Genomic DNA, 23,323 nt, shown 5'->3' on the forward strand with positions numbered 1-23,323 from the left:
TATTTTTTTGTTCAAGCATACAAACCAGAGCAGTTTGAATAACAACCCTTGGCCCTCCATGTTGCTGAACCACAGCTCCTGTCACCCCTGTTGATTGACTATGCTGGTAGGGGCTGATGGGAGTTGGAGTCCACAAACATCTGGAGAGCCACAGGCAGGCCATCCCTGATCTAAAGGCTGCACCAGGTAAACCAGAAGTGATGGGATTTCAAACAATAAATATGATATATGATTAACACTCTATAATCCAGACCTACTGTGAGCCCCAAACTCAGCACAACTCATTAGACATATATTGAAGACCACAAGGCGTTTGATATGCCTCCTAGTCTTGCTCTCTACTGCAGACATAGAAAAGGGAACAGTCTGTTACTTGACAAACTGGGTGGTAGCTATGCTTGGCTTGCCCAAAATAAAATAAAATGATCTTGGTAGAATCAGCACAGCTGCGTTGGACTCTTAGAGCAGGCAGTCAAACCCAATTTGTTTGCATGATGTATAACCCATTGTCAGGGACTCAGCGGGAGCGCAGGGAGGAGAGGAGATGGAGAGCGAGGGGGAGCAATCCGAGGGCAGCGTAGGAGAGGATGACAGCAGCCCGATAGATTCCGTGAGCCTCTCCAGCGAATCGGAAGATTCACAGAAGGGGGCGCCGATGGGCAGGGCAAGGGGGGACCCAAGGGGGACACCCCAGAAACAAGGGGCCAGCGGGGACTCCCAGAGCAGCAGTTGGAAATCAGGACCAGCTTCCCCACCAGAGCGTAGTGGGGGGGAGGAGTCCCAGGTATCAGTGCCCACATATTCACCACCAGCGAGAGAAGATGAGTCAGGGGTGGCCACGCCTCCATCGGAGAGCGAGGGAACGGTCAAGAGGAAAGTTGCAGGCTGGGCGCGCGCGCCAAGTTCAAATGTACAGGCGAGCGGCACAGAAGGTAGCCCGGATAGGGAACCAGGTCCTAAAGCCCACCGGAAGGAGGGGGAAGAATCATCAGGGTCAGCGTCAGAGGAGTCCAGAAAGGATGAAACCCTAGCGGGCAGGAGGGCCCAGAGGAGAAAGGAACTTAGGAAGAGGTGGAGCAAAGCGAGAGTCTTAAACTGGTGTCATAGGGGAGGAGACTCAGACGGGACTTCGCCGGTCTAGGGTTGAGACGTAGAGCTGCGCGCTGCGGCTTTAAAATGGAAACTGAACCTCAATAAAGACTTTTGTACATAACTACAGCCTAGCGTTGGTCCTCTGTGAGCTGGGACCTAGAGGCAGCTCTGACACCCATGATGTGCAATGTTTGCTGCTTGTTTCTGGGAGGTTTCTGCGGAAATCTTTAATGCAACACCTTTTGCTATTTGAACATAGAATTACATTAAAACTTGTTCCACTTCAGTAATAACCTGGAAAAGACCCAGTTTCTTCCTTACAAATAGAACCAGTGTTAACTGCAGTAGATATTTGTCTTGGTGTTCTAGGAATGGGTTTACAGGATAGAGATAGATAGATATGGATAATGTGTTCATATCAGCTTACCTATATGCACACTGATGCAGCCTAGAAATAAATAAAACTAGGCACTTATCCACAGCAGTGCTCTACGTCTTCAATAAATTTATCTTATTTTGTGGGTATGTGTGTTTTAAGGTTCCTTTAGCAGTTAAGGGATAAAAAAGAATCTGCTGGCAGTTCAGCCTAGTCAATTTCAGCACTCTACCATCTTGTTAGGGGAAATGGCTATAAATTAGAAGCTGGAGTGGGCATGCATTTTTGCCTACCAGCAGGCTGTCCTGCCCTCACCAATTATGATGTAAAATGAAGCCTCACACGTTTTCATGCTTCCTCCCTCTCCCCATCCATGCGATTCACAAAAGAGACAATCTTCCTGAATTATATAATGCTTTTGTGAGATGAATATTTGTGAACTCCTCGTTTCTTTAGGCAAAAGAACTTATTTAGATTCAGAATGTATCTTTTTTAGTCTGCTGTGTGCTAGTAAGTGGGCAGATATATTCAGTTGATTTAGCCAGCTGACAACGTAGTCCATATAATTTGCTTTTCTGCAGAAGCAGCTATGATTTGAATGTGCACACCGTAGGCGGAGTGCCTACTGAGTAAGCCAAGAGGTTTTCTTCCCTCTGGCCAAGCCTGCAGCCTCTTTCTGCTGCCAATCACTTTCTTCATTTCTTTACACTTTCTTCAGATTTTGGGGCTCAAGGGCATACACCATATTCTTGGGTGCATCTGATCTGGTGAAGCCCTGAAGCAACTAAGTTTTGAAGTTAACAGCCAAACACCTGGTCCTTTCTTTTATTAACTTACTTTCAAAAGGTGGTTTTTAACAGACAGGTTTATAAGGATTCCAGTGTTCATTTTCAATTCAGGAGCGAATTTGTGCATTTTTGTTTGATTTCAACAGATTGAGCTCCTTATTCAGAGAGAGAGAGCGCAAACATCTTCACTGTGTTTAAAGAAGCATTTGGGCAGGATTAAATGAAGTGGAATTAAGTGATCATACAAGAAGGAAATCTTCAGTCAATATGTAATGTTTTGCTTTAAAGAGTGTAATATAATAGGACGGGCCCTCTTACAAATTTGGTAACTGGTTAAATAATAGGAAGGTGAAAACAGGTGTAAATTGGTGGTTTTCACAAAACGGGAAAATAAGAAGCGGGGTCCCCCAATGATGCTATTGGGACCTGCACTATTTAATTTTCATAAAAGTTCTGGAGTCAAGGAAGAGCAGTAAGAGAGCCAATATATGGATTACACCAAATTGTTTTGGGTGGTGCCCAAGGTGAAAAGGAGCTGAAAGGAGTGTCAGATTGGGATAATGGGCAAAAGCGGCTAATGAGATTCTGTAAAAGCAATGACAGTGATCCACCTGCCCCTAAATGCCAACTTCACTTCTCCACTTGTGGAATCTGAATTGACTGTGACTAAAGCCTTAGGAATGCTTAGCTCACATGTTTCACAATGATGTGTTCAATGGGGAGTGGAACTGTTCTCTTTACCCCACCACTGACGTCTCATCAGCTTTCTTCAACAACTGTGGGTTGCATGAAGCTGCTTGTAAAGGAATTGCAGTGCATGGGACCCTGGCCCCATTGAAGAGTTTTGTGTGACCAGGTGTCCTGATTGCATGAAACCCTTACATGTGAGCAAGGGTTCCTTCACAGACGCTTACTTGCAACATGTGTTTGCTTAAGGAAGCTGGTGTGTTGTTGGGGCAGGGCTCAAAAGACTAAATACAGGCACAGAGGAAGCTGCCTTGTACTTATTTGAACCATTGGCCCATCTAACTCACTATAATCTACACCAGGGTTTTCCAAACTTGGGTCTCCAGCTGCTTTTGGACTACCATTCCCATCATTCCTGACCATGGGTCCTGCTAGCTTAGGGATGATGGGAGTTGTAGTACAAAATAGCTGGAGACCAAAGTTTGGGAAACCCTGATCTACACCATGGTAAGCCAATGTGATGCCCTCAAGTTGTTATGGAACTGTAACTCTCAGGACCCCCAGCCATTGTGGCCAGTAGGTAAAGTCCAATAACACACAGGCAACCCCAGGTTCTCTTTCCCCAACTTAGGCTTCAGTTCTGATACCAGTTACTTGGAGTTGAGTCCCGCTGAACTCAATAGGACTTAACTTCTGAGTAGATTTGATTAGGGTTGCACTTCTATTTTATATGAAACAGAAATCTCCACATATCCAGGTGCTTTGTAGAAGTAACTATGCATTTATTTTTCTCCCTTCTTTACAGCCACCAATGTCCATTCAGTCTATTGTGGTTCAAGTCCAGTGCATTAACCGAAAAGTAGGAACTGTCATCTATCACGAAGTTCGGATTGTAGTGAGGGACAGAAATGATAACTCTCCCCAGTTTCAGCAGCAGCAGTACTATGTAGCAGTCAATGAGGTCAGTTTTAGTATTGGTATTGTTACCATTTTTTTTTTCTAACTACTCATGTACTTTTTGATATCGTCTCATCAGTGCTAGCTACAGTACTGAAGCACCTAATGTTAATTTGCTTTTGGGTTTTCCAGTTGATTTTGACCCTTTTGTGTGTTTATATTAAGAACCTGCCTTGAACTGAATCACTTGAGAGAAAATCATACTTGTATTAATTAAACAAACCCAACCCATTCAGGGTGGTATTACAAACAAGGGCTGGGTGCATATGAGTAAGCAAAGGAGACACAAACTATTTTAGCATACTGCCATAAGAAGTTCACACACACATTCCGAACATTCTTTCATAACAGAAATGGTATAATACTATGAAAAGGAATGACTAAGCACAACCTTAATTTTCAGTTTTAAAGAGTTATCTCTTGACAATATTCCTCACCCCTGGTGTTCTTTATTCCTCACTTCAATGGCAATTTTAGCACAATGATCTACTTTCTGGCAATTCCAATATTTGCATTTTCCATTCATTTAGTTTTATTCTGTATCAACCAGTTCCAAGTTAGGACCTTATTGCTGGATTAGTTTGCAGACAAGAAACAAAGGCAGACAATGATCTTTGGGTCTAATTTTAGTCATAGCCTTTTAAGTTAATAAGCTTTTATTGACTTAAAATTAGCTTTTGGCTCTGTATGTTTCCCGATTGTCTTTGGAGTAAACTAGAGCGGTACCATCTAGATAGAAAACCATTGGTTTTGATCTGTGTCCTGTATGCTGAACTTGTAATAATTATGGTCATCTTTCTGTGGAGATTGTGTCTTCTCATACAGTTAGGCAAGGATGTGTCCTTGCCTTCATTATTTTGAATTTATAACTGGTAAATTTCTCCTCATTTTTGGAAATAATATTTTCTCATCCTCCTAAGATATCTATTGCATGCAGATGATGCAGTTTTAATTTTGAAGACATAGTTGGGTAATAAATGTTTTCTTTTGGGGTTTAATTATTTTTTAATTGAAATTCTTAACCATTAACCATCCAAAATCCAGAATTATAATATTTTCTAATAATATATTTCTTTGGGTCCCGCATAGTCATATGTTCAATCAAGTTGGTTTACAGAAATACCTTGAGCATTTGGTGTCTTGAATCTGCCAACTTGAGAACTCAGAGAAAAACTGAATAGACCAAGGTGAAGCAGAATGTGAATAAAGGTAAAGGTAAAGGTACCCCTGCCCGTACGGGCCAGTCTTGACAGACTCTGGGGTTGTGCGCCCATCTCACTTAAGAGGCCAGGGGCCAGCGCTGTCCGGAGACACTTCCGGGTCACGTGGCCAGCGTGACATCGCTGCTCTGGCGAGCCAGAGCCGCACACGGAAACGCCGTTTACCTTCCCGCTGGTAAGCGGTCCCTATTTATCTACTTGCACCCGGAGGTGCTTTCGAACTGCTAGGTTGGCAGGCGCTGGGACCGAGCAGTGGGAGCGCATCCCCGCCGCAGGGATTTGAACCGCCGACCTTTCGATCGGCAAGCCCTAGGCGCTGAGGCTTTAACCCACAGCGCCACCTGCGTCCCTATAGAATGTGAATACAGTTACTCAATTTTTCTCAACAAAGGGTGGAAAATTTGTTGCACTCTTGTGGACTCTGCTTCATTGGAGGTTTTTAAGCAGAGAATGGATGGCCACCTGTCGTGGATGCTTTAGCTGAGATTCCATACTGTAATTTCCCCATTTTATTTTTGCCACTTGAAAACAACAAATCCAACTGTGACCCATCAAAATAAGCATTTCCAGATATTTAACCTGTTCAGTCTCTTGAACTGTTGAATGTGTGTACACTGGGCTTATGGGTAAAGTTCATTCTGTTTAAAAGACTTTGGGACCAATCTAATAAAGGCTCCAAAGAGCAATGCCCCACCCTGCTCCAATTTATACCATCCCATAGGTAGAATCAAGCTGGAATTCAAAGGGCATTTGTCTTGGATCTCAGTCAGCTTGCAATAAATCCAACTCTAAAATTATTTTCTATTACTAGCTAGAATTGGATCCCACCAGTCCAAAATAATTTTATATAGATGTCAGGTGACATGAAATCCTCATCTGATCTTTTCTTGCTGCTCTTCTCCAGATCTTCCTGGAATACCATTTAGCCATGTCAGATAGGTCAACAATGATGGCAATTGTCGAAAATATGATCCAGTACAACAGAATAGTTCAATACTTTAGACCAATTTTATGCCAAATATATTGATTTCCTCCTTTAATAAGTTTCCAAAAATGAGCTGAATCTTCGCCTCCAGCTGCTCTATTAATTTCCTCCTGCACCTGTCTGATATATATCACCCCCTTTCTATATAGATTTCTTTTCATTCCTACATCGCTGAGCCCAAATCCAAAACAATTCAGAACATTTTTTAGCACTGCTTGATTTTAAGAACTGTTATTTCAAAGCATTTAATGTTCATTATTCTGTACATAGGTTTATTGCCTTTTAAGTGGCACAAATTATGTAAACACCATTATTGTTGTTCCAAATTTCTTCTTAATGTAAGAGTTTATTGGCTCTTTTTGCGTCTTGAAGCTTTATAATTATTTGCTATTGTTTTGAGTTGAAATATTTTTGAGCTGTTTAGAGCACTGGGGTGGGTAGGTTTAAAATTCAAACAACTGCACAAACATTTCCCCCTATAATTGATTTTGTTAAGTGCATATAAGTTCGATATAATTATAGAATACATTTGTTGTGGTTTATTTACAGCAATTGTAATCCACAGTCCTCAGACTTTTGCATTTAGCAATGCTTTAAATTAATATCAGGCATGATCAGTTCTCAGCTTTGTGTGTGTGTGTGTGTGTGTGTGTGTGTGTATTTTGCCCTGGTGACTTTCTTTAGTGTGAGAAAGGTTGCATCCACAGGAAGAATGTGCATGCTTTAATTTTTAATTTTTATAAAGGACCACCTTATACTGGGCTGTGTGGGTATGGACTGAGTGGAAGCATCCGTCCCTCTACTCAATTCTGCCAGCTTAGCCAACCTCTTGCAGGCTGCCACCAATGGAGTGAAACAAGACAGAGCTTCACCTCCATCAACACAGAGCTTCCCTTTTCACCCTCTTAATGGCAGACAGAAGGCCCTTCAGTGGTATCCCCCATTGCAGAGCCCAGTGGAAATTCCCCCAAACAGGGTGTTCTGAGCTGACCCAGGATCTGCTAGATCACAAGCTGCTTGCAGAGCTGGCACTACTATTTGTATGGACTGTGGAGGCTTTTCAGGGTAACAGCTGGATTTTTGCACTGTTAAGTGATGCAATAGAACCCAGTTCTTTCACATAAGACAATGCTCATGCCTTTGTATTCTTCCTTCAATTGGCCAAATGGTGATTAGCTTCCTATGTTGACTTCTCCTCTGCAGGCATCTGTGGCTTGTGGCTGGTTCAGTATAAATCTTTCATAAGTTCTGTTACTTGATCAGGCACGGCTATTAAGAGTGTCTTTGAGTTGCTGTTGAAAAGTCACACGAAATGGCAAGCAGCCTTGTGATAAATCAGTAGCATAATTAATTGTGTGGTTTAATTAGCTGAAATTAAGGATTGTAAAACTAGCTTATGGTCTGCAGCAGTAAAAACTTTCAAACTGTCTCCTTCTGCTTGCTTGCTTGCTTGCTTGCTTGCACACCCACCCATCCCTCTTTTGGTATAGCCGTCTGTTGAAAGAAAAGATCTCTCAATAACATGCTCCATAGATTTGAGGAACACTTTATAGCCTTGGAGGAAATTAGGACAAGAAAATAAATTGGTGATTTCAGTAAATGACCCCTTCCTTGCTAATCAAGGTGCAGGTCTTACAAACTTTGGAGGTTTCAGATGTTACTGAATTTCACAACTAACCCAAATCCTCGGAGGAGCTGCTCTTTGACTTGTACAGGGGTAGCTGCTGAGCTTAGGAATTCAGAGCTCTAGTGTTTTGGATAGGCTTAATTATAAGGCAGAGGTTTGAAACGTGTGGTCTTCCATGTGTTGTTGGACTCCATCTTTCACCATTCCTAACCATTGACCATTACACGTGTTGAATTCAATTTGCACAACAATGCTGTCCTGCCACCTCTTCTCCACTGCAGCCCCCTGTGCCTTCAGTAAGCCTCTTGTGTGCACCGGGGACCTGCAGGAAAGGACTGGGACATGGCATGCTGAGAGGCTGCAGTGAGGGGAGGGGAGAGATCAGATGCAGCCAGTTTCTGCAAATCAGAGCTATGCTAGCACATAGCCTCATTTTTACTTATTTCTTCGTCCCTCAGGCTTTCTGTGAGTGCAGAAGGCTACAGTGAGGAGGAAAGAGCCAGACAACTGATTTTGCCTCTAGCCTCACCCACTATTAGCATGTAGCCTCTGAGGATGCAGTCCTTGGGCTGAAGAAAGTTCCCCACTCCTCAGCAATGATGCCATTGGCATAAACAGCCCGACAATATAGCCTTTCCCTGTCTGATCATTGACATTCCCAATGAGCAGTGTTGGAGAATATAATTTTAACTAAAAGCCTGTGATAACCACGATACCTGAAATTTAATCAGGCTACATACGTACCGAATATGAGCAAAGGTGTCTCTTCTTTTCTCATACCTCCAACCCATGGTTGCATCTTTATATATTAACTGGCATATTGCCATATGCCTATTATATTACAGTATATGTTGTGTTAACCTACACATTGTTTTAACCTACACAGATCAATTGTATTTCCAATGTTATTATTAAACTCTTTCCTGTTCCTGTTTTGCTGAATTCCTTCTACTATTGCTTAGAAGATCTATTAGAAGATCTTTATTTAAGACAACGAAACCTTCTGTTTTCCAGACTCTATTTTTTCCTCACATGGTGTGAGATTCCTTACTTCTGCTCCTCTTACAAGAGTTTGAGTATTTGCAAATACTGAAAAAAGGCAAGTGAAGACTAGAATTTTTATTTATTTGCTTTCTTTTTTTAGTATATGAAATTATAACCCCTTGAGAGATGAAGTTTTAAAATCCCATATAGAATATTCTCTCCCATTTGTTTTGCACTTTGAAATTCTGTGCTATTGCGCAGTGGAGCTGAGAGGGATATTTTAGGTGCTAAAGGTTGCGTGTGCTATAGGATTTGAAGGCACATGAGAAGGCACCATCATGCTGAAACTAAGTAGCTCTGGCCAGTGCCTGGATAAGTGACAGCCTGGTAGCAACAAGTATCATGCCTAGGATTACCACATCTGCTCTTCCTGCTCGCCAACCCTGTCATACACCCATCTTCCCCAACACCTCACCCACTGCTCCTCCCTTTACACCTCACTTACTCCCTTGCCTATCGCATCACATCTCAGCTCAACCACTCCCCTCATAGCTCTCCTCAACTCCTTTCACAGCAGGGGAAGGTGCTTCAGAAAGTTTCTAAAGTGCTTCCTCCCACCTTTAAACCTCACTGCACCTGTATGTAATGGAAGGAGAGATGCTTCACCACTCTCCCCCCCTTTTCAGCTATTCGTCTGGGATGTGTGCCACCCTGTTGTCATGCTTCGGGTCACGTGGCCTCCTACTGGTAGCCATGTGAACTACAGTAGGATAACAACCTTACATTTCAATGTACATAGGAAGAAATGCTGGTTTCATTTTGCTGCACTTTCTCTCGCTCTTGTTTTCTAAGCCATATCCATTGTGTTGGTGAATAATCAGTCCCTGTTTGCTTCCCCACCCATGGTGGGGTACTTCAGAATGGTTGAAACTACAGCAACCTAATACTGTTGTTGCCTGGTAAAAGTTAATAATATTAGAGACTGATAATCTATCTCTACATTTGTCTTATTGTATTGCTTATGACTTTACTCTTTATAATATGGGCATTTCTTGTGAGTTTTATAATTCCATATAAAGTTGATAATTTGTGACTGAGTTTTGTTCAGCAACTGCCATACCAGGTAGTGTAAGGAAAATAAATGGTATTGTATGCAGTACCTTCATATTATAATTGCAACCATTCCCAGACATGATGTGTGTGGGGTGTGTGTGTGTGTGTGTGTGTGTGTGTAAAATGGAATCAAAATGCACATCGCTCACACTAGCAACTGAGATAAAACTAAACTGCAAACTTTCTGGGGACACAGAACAGTCACACCCAGTCTGAATGGGAAAGAGTTGAAGGAAAGCAATGGAAATGATAAATAGTTCAGAAGCATGCCACATGAGGAAAAGTCAAAGGCACTTGGTTTGTTTAGCTAAGAGAAAAAGAAGATTAAGGTGAGAGTGGATAGCAATAGCTTACATTGATATGCTTTAAATAGTCCATTGGTTCATTGGTTCTTTTGTAGTTGCAAGAATTTTATTATGATGAGGTAGCTCTGAAGGTCAATGAATCCATTACTGGCCTGTACAGTCATAAATCTTAGTATGCCTCAATGCCAACCTTAACAGACCATGGTGTGTTTTGGGGTAATAACTACTGGGAGAAATTACTGCAAAATTTACTGATCTTCCATTTTGAGAGAAACCATTTTGTTGATGTAGTATTTAGCTCTTATTCTAAGGGCAAGACTGCAGTCTTGTTTAAGAATATTCAGATCCAGTTATTCTGTTAGTTACAAGAGTTTAATGTGTTGGGTTTTTTGCCTTGCTTTGAGGATAGTAAGAAGATAGTAGCTGTCCTTTAGTTGGTTTTTTGGATAACATTTCCCCCCCCCCCCTATTTTTGGAAGATAGTTCTTAGGTATAGTTTGACCCTTTTGTTGGAAGTATTGTCCGTAGTAAGATGTGAACTTGGAAATTATAGTTCAAAGTGAGTTTCTTCCACTTCCAGTGTAATTATTCTCCCCACCCCACCTCGGAGTTTAAATCACTATCTCAGTTAGTATGTACAGCATCAGAAGCATATTGATTGATAATTACCTGTAAATTGTATTTTGCTTCGCTATGAAGGTCCTCAGTAACATCTTCTTCTTCTTCTTCTTCTTCTTCTTCTTCTTCTTCTTCTTCTTCTTCTTCTTCTTCTTCTTCTTCTTATTGCCTTAATAAGGCTTAATAGGCCATGAAAGTAATGAATGCATCTCATGGAAATTAGATTAATTTAATACATAAATTACTGAAGTGGATTTCTGAAGCTTAAGTGTTCCATATGTAGATAAGGTTCTCTTTTATTTACAAAGCTTCCACTTTTCCCAGGGATATAAGAAAGTCTTGCTGTTAGGTAAAGGTAAAGGTACCCCTGCCCGTACGGGCCAGTCTTGACAGACTCTGGGGTTGTGCGCCCATCTCACTTAAGAGGCCAGGGGCCAGCGCTGTCCGGAGACACTTCCGGGTCACGTGGCCAGCGTGACATCGCTGCTCTGGCGAGCCAGAGCCGCACACGGAAACGCCGTTTACCTTCCCGCTGGTAAGCGGTCCCTATTTATCTACTTGCACCCGGAGGTGCTTTCGAACTGCTAGGTTGGCAGGCGCTGGGACCGAGCAGCGGGAGCGCACCCCGCCGCAGGGATTCGAACCGCCGACCTTTCGATCGGCAAGCCCTAGGCGCTGAGGCTTTAACCCACAGCGCCACCTAAACTTTTGTAGTTTGTCTTCTAAAAAGAGCCACTTAGACAGTTTGCAGTAGTTTCTCTGGCTGTCCTCCCCCTTTTATTTGGGAACCTTCAGCTGACATAGATGAGCAACAATGTAGATGCTTTTTATTGCAGGCTGTCATATTAAAAAGATGTCATGATAAAAAGATACCTGAAACTTACATACAGATTATTCTTCTTGTAAAGCTATACAAGCAACTTTCCTCTTATGACATCCTGAGATCTGGCAAGTAGATACAGTCTGATGCTTGAATGATGAAGAATTGGAGGCACTGTGGGTTAAACCACAGAGGCTAGGACTTGCCGATCAGAAGGTCGGTGGTTCGAATCCCCTCGACGGGGTGCGCTCGGTCCATGCTCCTGCCAACCTAGCAGTTCCAAAGCACGTAAAAGTGCAAGTAGATAAATAGGTACCGCTCCGGCGGGAAGGTAAACGGTGTTTCCATGTGCTGCTCTGGTTCGCCAGAAGCGGCTTAGTCATGCTGGCCACATGACCCGGAAGCTGTACGGCGGCTCCCTCGGCCAATAAAGCGAGATGAGCACCGCAACCACAGAGTCGGCCACGACTGGACCTAATGGTCAGGGGTCCCTTTACCTTTACCTTGAGAACTTTCCCTTGGTCTAAGAATGGAATTCGAATATCATTTGCCTAGTAATAAGTGTTGGAAATGCAATGAGACTGAAGGCACTTTCTACCACCTTTGGTGGACCTGCCCAAAGGTTAAAGCTTTCTGGGAAATGATCTATAATGAAATTAAGAAGGTCCTTAAGTGGACTTTTCCTAAGAAACCAGAGGCTTTCCTTTTGGGCATGGTGGGCCAAGTGGTGTCAAGGAAGGATAGGATTTTCTTTATGTATGCCACTACAGCAGCAAGAATTCTACTGGCAAAGTATTGGAAGACACAAGAACTACCTACTCTGGAAGAATGGCAAACAAAGGTGATTGACTTTATGGGATTGGCTGAGATGACGGGCAGAATCCGGGACCAGGGGAAAGAGACAATGGAAGAGGACTGGAAGAAATTCAAAATATATCTTAAAAATAATTGTAAAATTGAGGAGTGATAAGATGTCAGGGGGTAAGAAGTAAAGAATTGCAGCAGTAAACAAAAAAACTTAAGAAATTTTTATGAAAGGGAATTAAGACAATGGACCTAAGGGTTGCTAAAGAATTATTAAACAAGGATGCAGGGATGGGGAGGTATGGGGAAGTCAAAGAAAGAAGGGTATGAACTGATGAGCTTGAAGTTGTATTGTTTTATACTGTTCTTTATTATTTGTGTGGAAAATTAATAAAAATTATTATATATAAAAAAAAAAGAATGGAATTCGAATGGTGGAAGGGCACCGGCAGTGGGAGGTTTATTTAGGGAAAGCGCCCCTCGGTCTAAGAACGGTTTTGATTTAAGAACAGACTTCCGGAATGGATTAAGTTTGTAAACCGAGGTACCACTGTACAATATATAATACAATATTCCCCATAATAGAGTTTTCCACTTGGTTCCTCTGTGGATTCCAGTAAATTTGGATTAGAGGTTTTCAAACAAAAAGTTCCAGGTTCAATCCTAGGAATCTCCAGGCAAGTCTGAGAGTGATTTATGTCTAAAACCCTGAAGAAGAGTGGTCATCAGTCAGTGAAGACAGTACTGAACTAGATAGACTAACAGACTGATTCTGAATAAGACATGCCATGGGTTTCTATTTTAAATGTGTACTGCCAATATTTTCCAAGGTGTTCTAAATTTAATATATCTCAGATATAATGATGGAAAGTCCCTTATTGAGCACAATTAAAACAAATGCACCCAGTATTAAACACTCAGGCATCTGATGCAATGACATGGTGGAAGGTATCTCATTTTACTGTGCCCAGTTGGTTGATGTTCCATTCCCTCTCTTTCTAGATAATAGGAAAGTTTTTATTGTTTCGAATACTGGAATCTGTCCCTCAATGTGTTAATTTGGCTGACAAGTTTGGTTTGACCTTTTAAAATATTTGACTGAGTTGCAAACCATTCATTCATATTCACATTTCTTATTTTGCTCCCAGTGATGAGTAGAGGGGGACTCTAGGTTCTCCACACAAATGCACACAGAGGTGGAATTTGTTTTGTTATTTTGTTTTTACATAGCCTTGCTTAATATTTTTTACCCTGGGAAAGGGGCAATAGTTCACAAGTTATTTCGCAGTATACTGTCAGAAGGAAATTGGCAGGAAGGCAATTTGGTGTGACAAAGGATGTCATAAGAACATTCCGTATATCTATAGCAGTATGTCAGTTATGTCATCTCAGAACTGAGTACATAATCATGGAATTTGTTTATTATAGTGTACCGTAAAGCATGAAATAATTGATGCCACACAGCTACATGTTGCTTTAAAAATATTGGATGTTATACAATAGTCCCAGATGTGAATTACTGGCAGAACTAGTCTAATTTAGCTTCTAGTATATAGTGGATGTTTGAAGAGAGAGCCAGCATGGTGTAGTGGTTAAGAGCAGTGGACTCATAATCTGGCAAACCGAGTTCGCTTCCCCCCTCCTCCACAAGCAGCTGCTGGGTGACCTTGGGCCAGTCACACTTCTCTGAAGTCTCTCAGCCTCACCTCACAGAGTGTTTGTTGTGGGGGAGGAAGGGAAAGGAGAATGTTAGCCGCTTTGAGACTCCTTAAGGGGAGTGAAAGGCGGGATATCAAATCCAAACTCCTTCTCCTCTTCTTCTTCCCATAACCACCTACAACTGAATCAGTTTGCTCTTCTATTCCCATGCTGCACCATTGCTCAGAAGTAAATTGCACCACTGCTCAGAAGTAAATTTTGTTTTCAATGGGACTTTCTTCCACATAGGTGTTCCTAGGATTGTCTCCCAAAGTGCTGAACTGTGTTTTTAAGTTGCTTTAACCATCTTAGCTGTCCTTCATTTTCTCTGCACTGAACTTAAGGGTTCACAATTCTAATGAACTGTGTAGAAGGCTTGCTTCTGCATCTGCATACAGATAGTGCACAAGCTTGGGTGCATCGGTAATGAGGATTCTACATGCCTTATGTTGTAGTTGGATGTGGTCTCCCAGCCCATGCATTAGTCTTCTGCACACTTGACTGGGAAGATTCGGCTACAGAAACCTGTTTCTGCAGACAGATTGTATTTGCTAAATCAGGATGGTAGTGTTGGCATTTTTAAAAAAGATCAGCATGTAATGCAGCTTTGAGTATGAATATAATTTATCCCCACCTTTCCACTGAAATAACTCAAGGCAGTAAAAACACATAAATAAAAATAATTAAAGCTCCGGGAAGTTAAGACAAAACACTAAAGAGGCAAAATGGCAGCTAGTTAAAACATCAGAGTAGTACAAAATTACATGAGATTTTTATTTTTTTAAAGGGCCTGCCTAAACAAAGCTGTCTTAGCCAACTAATAACATCTAAAAAATGAAGGTTCCAGATGAAGCCCCAGTGGTCAGCGGTGGCCCAGAAAGGCCCTCTAACACTTTGCAGCCACTCTTGCTTCATCCCATTTTGTCACACAGAGAAGGGCCTCTTCACTGGGTCTTAGGAAGCAGGTATTCCTTAAGATTCCCAGGATTTGGACCATGCAGGGCTTTATGGGTGGTGATCAGCCCTTTGAATCAGTCTCAGAAATGTTTTGCTAAACAAGAGCACCTGTTCTGAAATGTATGCAATATGCTTTCACCAGCATTTTAGACCAATGCAAGGTTCTGAAGGTTATTCAAAGGCAGCCCCATATACAGCCTTATGAAGTGAATGTGGCAGGATTTGCCCTTTCCAGCTTCATATATGACATCAAGCTCTCCCAGGTTTCAGACAGGAACAAACTTGGGAACTCTTGCAAGAAAAGAAGTTGCTCATCCATGCATCCCATGCTTTCCCATTTTCATGCGGGCAGTCACACCAGCAGCTGCTGGCATGATTTGGGCTGTAAAGCTTCAAGAGATCTCCCTGTTCAAAGTTCTTTATTTGGTTTCACAGAAGGGCTATATAATTTCATGTGGGTTTTAGAAAAAGTCTAAGAAAATAGCTTAGCCTAAATGAGACAGCTACAGGGTAAAAGGCTTAAGGAATGTAGCCTTGATGCATATATTCAGTCCCTGAAAACTCTACTACCGAAAATGAGGGGCATATGGGCTGAACTCTTTAAAAAACTTGTCTGACTAGTAAATCATTGCTTAGAGAAGGCAGTGCTAGCAATCATACCAGCACGCCAGTGTTATACTAGAATTTCAGGAAGGCATAATTGGTATACCCTTCAACATTTCTCCGGTGAAAATAGGGACACCCCATTCCATAATAAAAATATTACTATTTATAGCCCATGCATCTTACTGGGTTGCCCTGGCAGCTTCCAACATATATAAAAACATAATAAAACATTAAACATTTAAAAAACCCCATCCCTGTATAGGATTGCCTTCAGACAGCTCGGGAGTTGGATAACTCCATACTCTCCAACATTTCAACTCCATACCCTCCAACATTTCTCCAATGAAAATAGGGATGTCCTAAGGAAAAGCGAGACATTCTGGAATCAAATCCTTAACCGGGATGGCTTCTCTAAATCGGGGACATGCCCGGGAAATAAGGACACTTGGAGGGTCTGCATCGGTACTAAGGTTTTGTTTTAACTGATATCATTCAGTAATTTTTACTAATTAACAAGGAAACTAGGCTTCAGAAGAGCTGACATATTATATGGAAGATTCCAACAGACAAAATTTTGCTAACCTATAGCTGATGAGCAGTCTCTTCCTTGGATGCCTCTGGTGTAATTTTCCCCTCCCCTCATACTGATGTGATTTTCTAACATGCACTTAAAGAGAGTGCTATTGTACAACTTTAGTTTGTCCACCTAGCAATTTTCTTTTTCCCTTGGTGGTAGGTTTGCAGTTAAAGGCCTTCTCTGGTCCCTCAGAATATTATAGATGGGACTGGTAAATTACTTACTACTATCACACCTGACAGTTCCTGAAAGAATATTTAACCTTTCCAGTTCTGTCATCTTGATGGCACTAACTATATAACTCATTGCTACCAAGCCTTCTTGTGCATTTGTTCCAGAGAAAGAGGGAAGCGGCTTTTCTCATGTCCTAAAAGGCCATAAGAGGAAATGCCTACTTAATGCACACATAGGATGTGTTTTGTTGGGTTTTGGAAATGCAAACTTCCTACCCTTGACTGCAGCCTCTAAATTATTATTTGAAGTATCTTTATCTACAGTTTGGGTCTCAACACTAATCCCTTGGCTGTGTGTTCCACAGGCTAGCTAGATGCACATTATCCATTTAAAGCACATGACTTTGCTCAAAGAATCCTAGGAAATGTAGTTTGTTAAGTATGCTGGGAATTGTAGCTGTGTGAGGGGGCAAATCTGGGATTCTTTGGGGGAAGCAATGTGATTTGAAAGTGCTTTGAATTATTTTATTTCTCAGGGAGTTTCACAGGACTCAATCAAGCACACAGATTCACATAGTGTAGATGTGCAGAAGGTATATTTTAATTGAGACTTGCCCATGTGAAAAGGAGGTGGGGGTTGAAAGCTATTCACGCTGTACATCTCCTGATTCAGACAATCAGACTTCTACAAAGATTGGCTGTGCTTGGTAGCCCACACTCTTTGCTTTCTTGCTTCCTGATCCACAGATCTTTTAAACAAGCATTGCCTGAAACACACTGGACTGCTTTGAGAATAAAATCTATATTTTTTCAGCATCTTGACATACGTTCTCTCTTGTCCTGGGGTTCATTTTGGATGCTTTCCGTTCACTGCATATCCTTTGCTGCTGGTTGCCATGATTAAATTTCTGATTGCACCAACACTCATATTTTTATAACCTTGAGGAGAGGTTTTTTTAAAAAAAGATGTTTTAAACATTTTGAATTAAGTAAGGGAAGACTGCTACCTCAAATCAGCATTCTGAAAATGCCACCTGTTATTGAGACATACTGTGATGACTTACCTTACACCATTCCTCATTGATCAAGCAATGACCTTCATGAATAAATGCACCATTGTTATAGCACTACCACAAACAGAATATTCATTATCACCGGATGTACTGTTAAGTCAAACACTATACTTTTCAATGGAGTGCTTTCATGGCATTTGGTTGAAGGTCAGCAATATGCTGGTAACTGAATGACGAAAGATCACAAGCATGGGCATGAACGAGCTTACTGAATGTTTCAAACCACAATTGTAGGAAAGCCGTTTCATTGCATCTTCATCACATTCTTTAACAAAATCACATTTCTATGGAGAGCTTTTTAAATGATGGGAATAAAAACAATAGACTGTAGATTCTGTATTGTTGGGGGTGATAGACATAGGCGTGACATGTGTAAAACTGTATTTTCCAAGAAAAACCAAATATTTTGTTTTGAGTGCTGGAAATCAAGCTTGCCCTGAAACTCGAAGTGCATCTTTGAGGGGGGAAATTAGTTGGATGCCCCCATAACTACTGAAACAGGTTCATTCTTTCTTTATTTTTGCAAGCATCACATCTGTGCTCTGCTGATTTTATCTGTCCATTTTCATCTAAGCCATCCTAATTTTGCCATCTTTGCATCTTTGGGGCTTGTGTGAGGACTTATCACCTCCAGGGTGAGGCTGCTCCTCTTTAGAATGTCAGTCTTTTACATTTACAGTTTACTCCCGGATGGCATAACTTTTTTTCAGTCCCTGGTGGAGGGATTGTATTCCAGCTATGGGTGAGCAAGAGCCAACGTGAATGGATGAAATGGTCTTGATCAGGCATGGGTCCCTTGAACACAAGTAGACTGGTGAATCTATTCCATCCCATGTCTGGGTGGATATTTTTAAAGAAAAAAATCATTTAAAACACTTTAGAAATCCACATTTTTTCAACAGGTTTGAAATGAACAGCTTTTGAATGAACATTTATGAGGTCCAAAAGAGGTTACATCATATTTCTTTTCTTTTACATAAAAGAACCTGTTGAAAATGTCTGAGTAAATACGCCCTGGAAGTGGCAGTCCATTGTTGCATGTCCCCTCCCTTCCCTTCCCTTCCTTTCCCTTCCCTTCCCTTCCCTTCCCTGTACAGTATATGACTACCAGGGACTTTGTGGGTGGAGCTGAAAACTTGGAGCAAAAAGCTACTGGACGCATTGGTACATTATGATATATTACACCTTCTCAGGTAATTATACAGAGAAAAAGACATTGCAAGCAGCTAGAAGGCAGGAAAGAAAGAAAGAAAGAAAGAAAGAAAGAAAGAAAGAAAGCCCACTTCATACAAATTTAATTCATAACTAGCTGCGTTCTGGAAAGGTCTGTAGACACATGATCCAATCCACATGTCTACATTCTGTTCTGAGCATGATATGTCAGATGCAGACTGGATAGGTTTGCTCCAAATTTTTCATTGTACTGAAATCCTTCCCTGTCTCCAGGTATGTCTACCATATTTGCATAGTTCAAGAACACAAAAAAACCTAGGGTTGCCGTATTTCAAAAAGTGAAAATCTGAACACAGAAGTTGTTGAGCTTCTTTTATAAGATCTCTTTTAAAAAATGCATTTTTGATCTATTTTTAAGGGAATTCGCCAAAATCTACACTTTCATCATGGGTTGCCATATGTCTGGATTGCCCCAGATGTTTCAGCAAATTTCGCCCAGACACTTTTTGCAGTGACTGAATCCTGGCTATGTTTTCTAGGAAATTCCAGACGTATGGCAACCCTACAAAACCACCTAACTGATGTAAGCGATTTTAAGCTATTGACAAACTTACCTAAATTTGATTGTATTATTTGTATTGTATATACAGGGAATGCTTATTGGAGTAGCAATATAATGGTGATTGTTGGCTATATGCATTTTTAGAAACTGAAAAATAAAGTTAAGAAGGAAATGCAAACACACACACATGCACACAACCAGGCAAAAGGACTTCAGGTGTGTGTGGAGCAGGGCAAATGAGGGGTGTGGTGTAGTAAGAGTCCCAAGAACCAAATAGAGAAGCCTGTCTCCTGAATTTCAGATTCTCTAATCCCTGATTTACTCTTAGCAACAAGTTTCTGCCATTCAGAAGGGCACTGTTTTGATACAAAAAACAAAATCCAAGTAGCATGGTTATCTATCTGGTAAGGAGCTGCTATCATTAGCCTTTTGGTACACCTTGTTCCAATATTTGACTGATTTCCATAGGATCCAGAACCTGCTTGAGATAGAGAATTCAGACTATATGGACCAATAGTCCTTAATAGTAAAATAATTATCCATTTTTGCAGATCTGGTATTTTTATCTTCAACTGACATCAGTATCTAAAATCCTTCTGAAACTCTCCTGCATCCAATATTTAAACCAAGGAGTTTTGTGTACTGATCATACAATATTTACTGCCATGGGGAGAAAATGATGAAAGCAATTACTTAGAAATGGGGAGAGACACAGTCAACTTGTCTCTCTGTGTTCTGTTTACCCAAAACAGATAGTGTGCGTTTTTTCCTTCTGCCAAAGGCCAGTGGCAAGCAAATAACATTCTCTAATAAAATATTCTCTAAGTGTAAGCAATGACTACTAGCTTCTTGAAAAATAAGCCACGCATCATATTCAGATCTCTCCGAAAGGCTCTCTACAAGCAAACTGATTCTGTTATTAGGCTATATTTTTGTTTGTTCTGAAAATAGTGGTTGGGAGCATAACTTGTCCAAGGAACAATATCAGCTTTCAAAATCATACTAGTATAGCATCCTCCATAAATATGGGAGGGTTTATAGTGATTTTTGTGTGGGTGTTTTTAAACTGAGATAGAGTGTGACTGAGTTAAGTAATCCAATAAACTTCATGGCCCAAACAAGCCAGCATTTGAATCCAAGTCTTCCAAGTGCAAACAGCCTAAATCCTGGCTCTCATATGCAGGCAATTATTTCATAATTGTATCTGTCAGATACATTTTTTGTGGGGTGTGTGGTTGTTTAATCCCCTTTGAAACAAAATCAGTAAAAATACAAACTGCTTTTTAAAAAAAAAATCCAAGAAGTGTGATAAATGGAAAAAAGCATTTGAAAAATATGTGTACATGTTGCTGTGGGTTGTGTTCATCAGTTGTTGCAATCAGTTATATTTTTATAGCCTTCAGTGAGCCATTTAAAATTTAAATAAAAATAAATCTAAGCCATGTATCTTTTCTCTCTACCCACGAATTTGATTAATTGCTGTATTGGCACACAACATGCTTTCCATATGGTACAGTAATTTACTGTTTTTAACTAATACCATATTAATTAAAATTATTAACCCAGGTCACCCTGAAATCCATGGCAACAGAAGAGATGCAATATAACTAAAATCTCTTGATTAACAGAGAGGCCATCCAGGAAAAACACTATGGTGCTCTTGTGCAGTCCTCATTCATTTCATTGACACACAAGCAGTTCAACATTTTGGTGAGTTGTGAACACTGGCGCTTCCTTTCCCCTCGGCCAGGATCCAAGTGCCAACCCCGCCCTCCACCACCTGAGGGATGCTCCCATTGTTGCCAATGGGTAACAGGATGTCGGCAAGGTCTAAAGAGCTAAAGCCCTCCCTGCTTACTTTGGTCCTGGTCCTATTCATGTTTTTGTGGTACTTTTTATAAGGGCATTTATTGTTTAAATGCAACCATGTAAAGTTTGACCCTCGGGGAGAACTGTACCCCAGTGGTAAAAAAAAACTCCCACTATCTGAAATCCTGGAGAGCTGCTGCTGGGTAGTATTGGTGGTTGTGGTGGTAATAATAATAATAATATAGACAGTAGTAAGCTGGATGGCCAATGGTCTGAATCAGTATACTGCATCTTCCTATATTCCAATGTTCATTGGACTTCTTCACCAAATGGTTCTGATTGATACTAAGCTTTGCCATTCATTTTCTGAGGAACATATTTCTAGAATATCAAGAGTTGTGCCATAATGCTCTAGATAACTCCTGCAGTGCTACACTAGTGAAGAAAGAACCAGCAGTTGTTCCCATCAGAAGACAGGGTGTCATGTTTTGCTTCTGGGAGTTGTAAAAACTATTCTCACAAGTGTATGTTGTGTGACGGAGATGAAACAGATTTTTGATGTAGGAATGGCACCAACATTGAAGTGTGGGCTTGATATTTCATTAAGTTTGAAAAATTGCAGATTTTGAAAAATTGGAATGAGAGAGAGTATGGGCAATTGAATTTCAGTGGTAGAATTTTGAAATCAATTTTAGAATGTTTATATCTGTCAAATGCGTACAGAATGATGAAGTCTTGTTAACGTTCTAATGACATAGTTCTGAATAAGCATAGTGCTACATGCCACTCCAATGTCTGAGCAGTCTGAGATTCCAGGCATGCTTATCAGGATCTTTATTTCCTTTTGGAACAGTGAGGCACAGCAGAGTCTGTGGTGTCTTTATTGTATATAGTTTATTTACAAATATATGCAACCTGTGTCTAGATGGAGAGAGTGCAGAGTATTCATATCCCAAGAGGGTCCTGTTCTTCCCATTGCTGCAGCCTTAGATTCCAAGAGACCCTACGCATCATGTCTAACCTCTGAAGATTGCCCACCTTGTGTTCTTGCCTATCTTCCCCGGCTTGCATAAGTGACACATTTCCTGTTTGCTTATCTCATCATCTTTGGCCTTCTTAGGGGGTTAATCGGTGAGCCATTCCAGTGGGTATCGTTGATGGTTCTTCTGCCAGGTGGTTTCCGGGACATGGAAAAACTGGTTTAAACTCCAACTCCTACTAGACCCAGGAATTTAGGGGTTTCCTTAGATTCTAATCCTTTACCGAATCCAGATATTTTGGGGGTCTTCCCCTCCCCCCAATTTATAATACAGTGGTACCTCTGGTTACGTACTTAATTCGTTCCGGAGGTCCGTTCTTAACCTGAAGCACCACTTTAGCTAATGGGGCCTCCCGCTGCTGCCGCTTCGCCAGAGCACGATTTCTGTTCTCATCCTGAAGCAAAGTTCTTAACCCGAGGTACTATTTCTGGGTTAGTGGAGTCTGTAACCTGAAGTGTATGTAACCTGAAGCGTATGTAACCCAAGATACCACTGTACTACATCTATATGGGAACTGATTGAATACTTGTGACTTGGTGGTTAAGCGATAAACCAAGACAATACTTGGAAAAGAAGGAGGAAAAGAAGATAGGCATAATCTTCTTCAGGAATTGTATAGCATTGCTCCACGAGGTTCTGAAACCCATACACGTATAGTCTGAATAGCACAGGGATCAGCATGAGTAGCATTTACATGTGATTCTGAATCTTAGAAGTGCCTAATAAGTCTTCCCCTCATCCTTGCAACTTGCAGTAACTTCAGTGTGGAAGCGACTAAAATTTTGGTAGGAAGTAGAGCTCCACAGTGCTAAAAATTATTCAGACAAACACCAAAACATCATATTTCTCTCAAAATGATATCTGGCATGTGAACAAGAGAAGTTGAAGGTAACAATGAGACTGCCTTTACAATCCTGTATGCACTTACCAGGGGGAGTGAGCCCCACTGAACACGGTGGTAGTTACTTTGATGTACGTGTGGATGTGATTGTGTTGTGAAAGCCTGCAGTGTAATTTTTGCATTTCTCTGTTCCCTGAAATGGTATAAAGTGTCATGGTGTGCAATTTCCTCTTGCTCATCTGAGCCAGTATACCTCACGCTGGACAGTGCTGCTTGCCTCTGCTCCTCTCAACCAGTCAGTAGCATTCTGCAGCTTTACAATTGCCTCTCCTCATTTGTAACTAGCCTCACTCTCTCACATACCTGTATTTCTTTAATTTTAGAGTGCAAACCATTCATGGACTGCAGTGTGTGATTAAGCCTATTGACATTTCCAGA

At 41.1% G+C, this 23,323-nt stretch overlaps 1 protein-coding gene across 19 annotated transcripts in view; it reads left to right on the forward strand.

Annotated features, from left to right (window-relative positions):
- The window catches only part of PCDH15 (protocadherin related 15), a 647,566-nt gene that overhangs the window by 393,289 nt on the left and 230,954 nt on the right, over positions 1–23,323 (forward strand). For all 19 annotated transcript variants that reach the window (XM_079976223.1, XM_079976213.1, XM_079976221.1 and 16 more), the window contains one exon: positions 3,749–3,904. In XM_079976223.1, the coding sequence (XP_079832349.1) occupies positions 3,749–3,904 (156 nt within the window). The remainder of the gene's footprint in view (positions 1–3,748; positions 3,905–23,323) is intronic.

Source organism: Podarcis cretensis (genome assembly GCF_951804945.1).
Source record: "Podarcis cretensis genome assembly, chromosome: 5".
In the NCBI taxonomy this organism is placed as follows: Eukaryota; Metazoa; Chordata; class Lepidosauria; order Squamata; family Lacertidae; genus Podarcis; species Podarcis cretensis.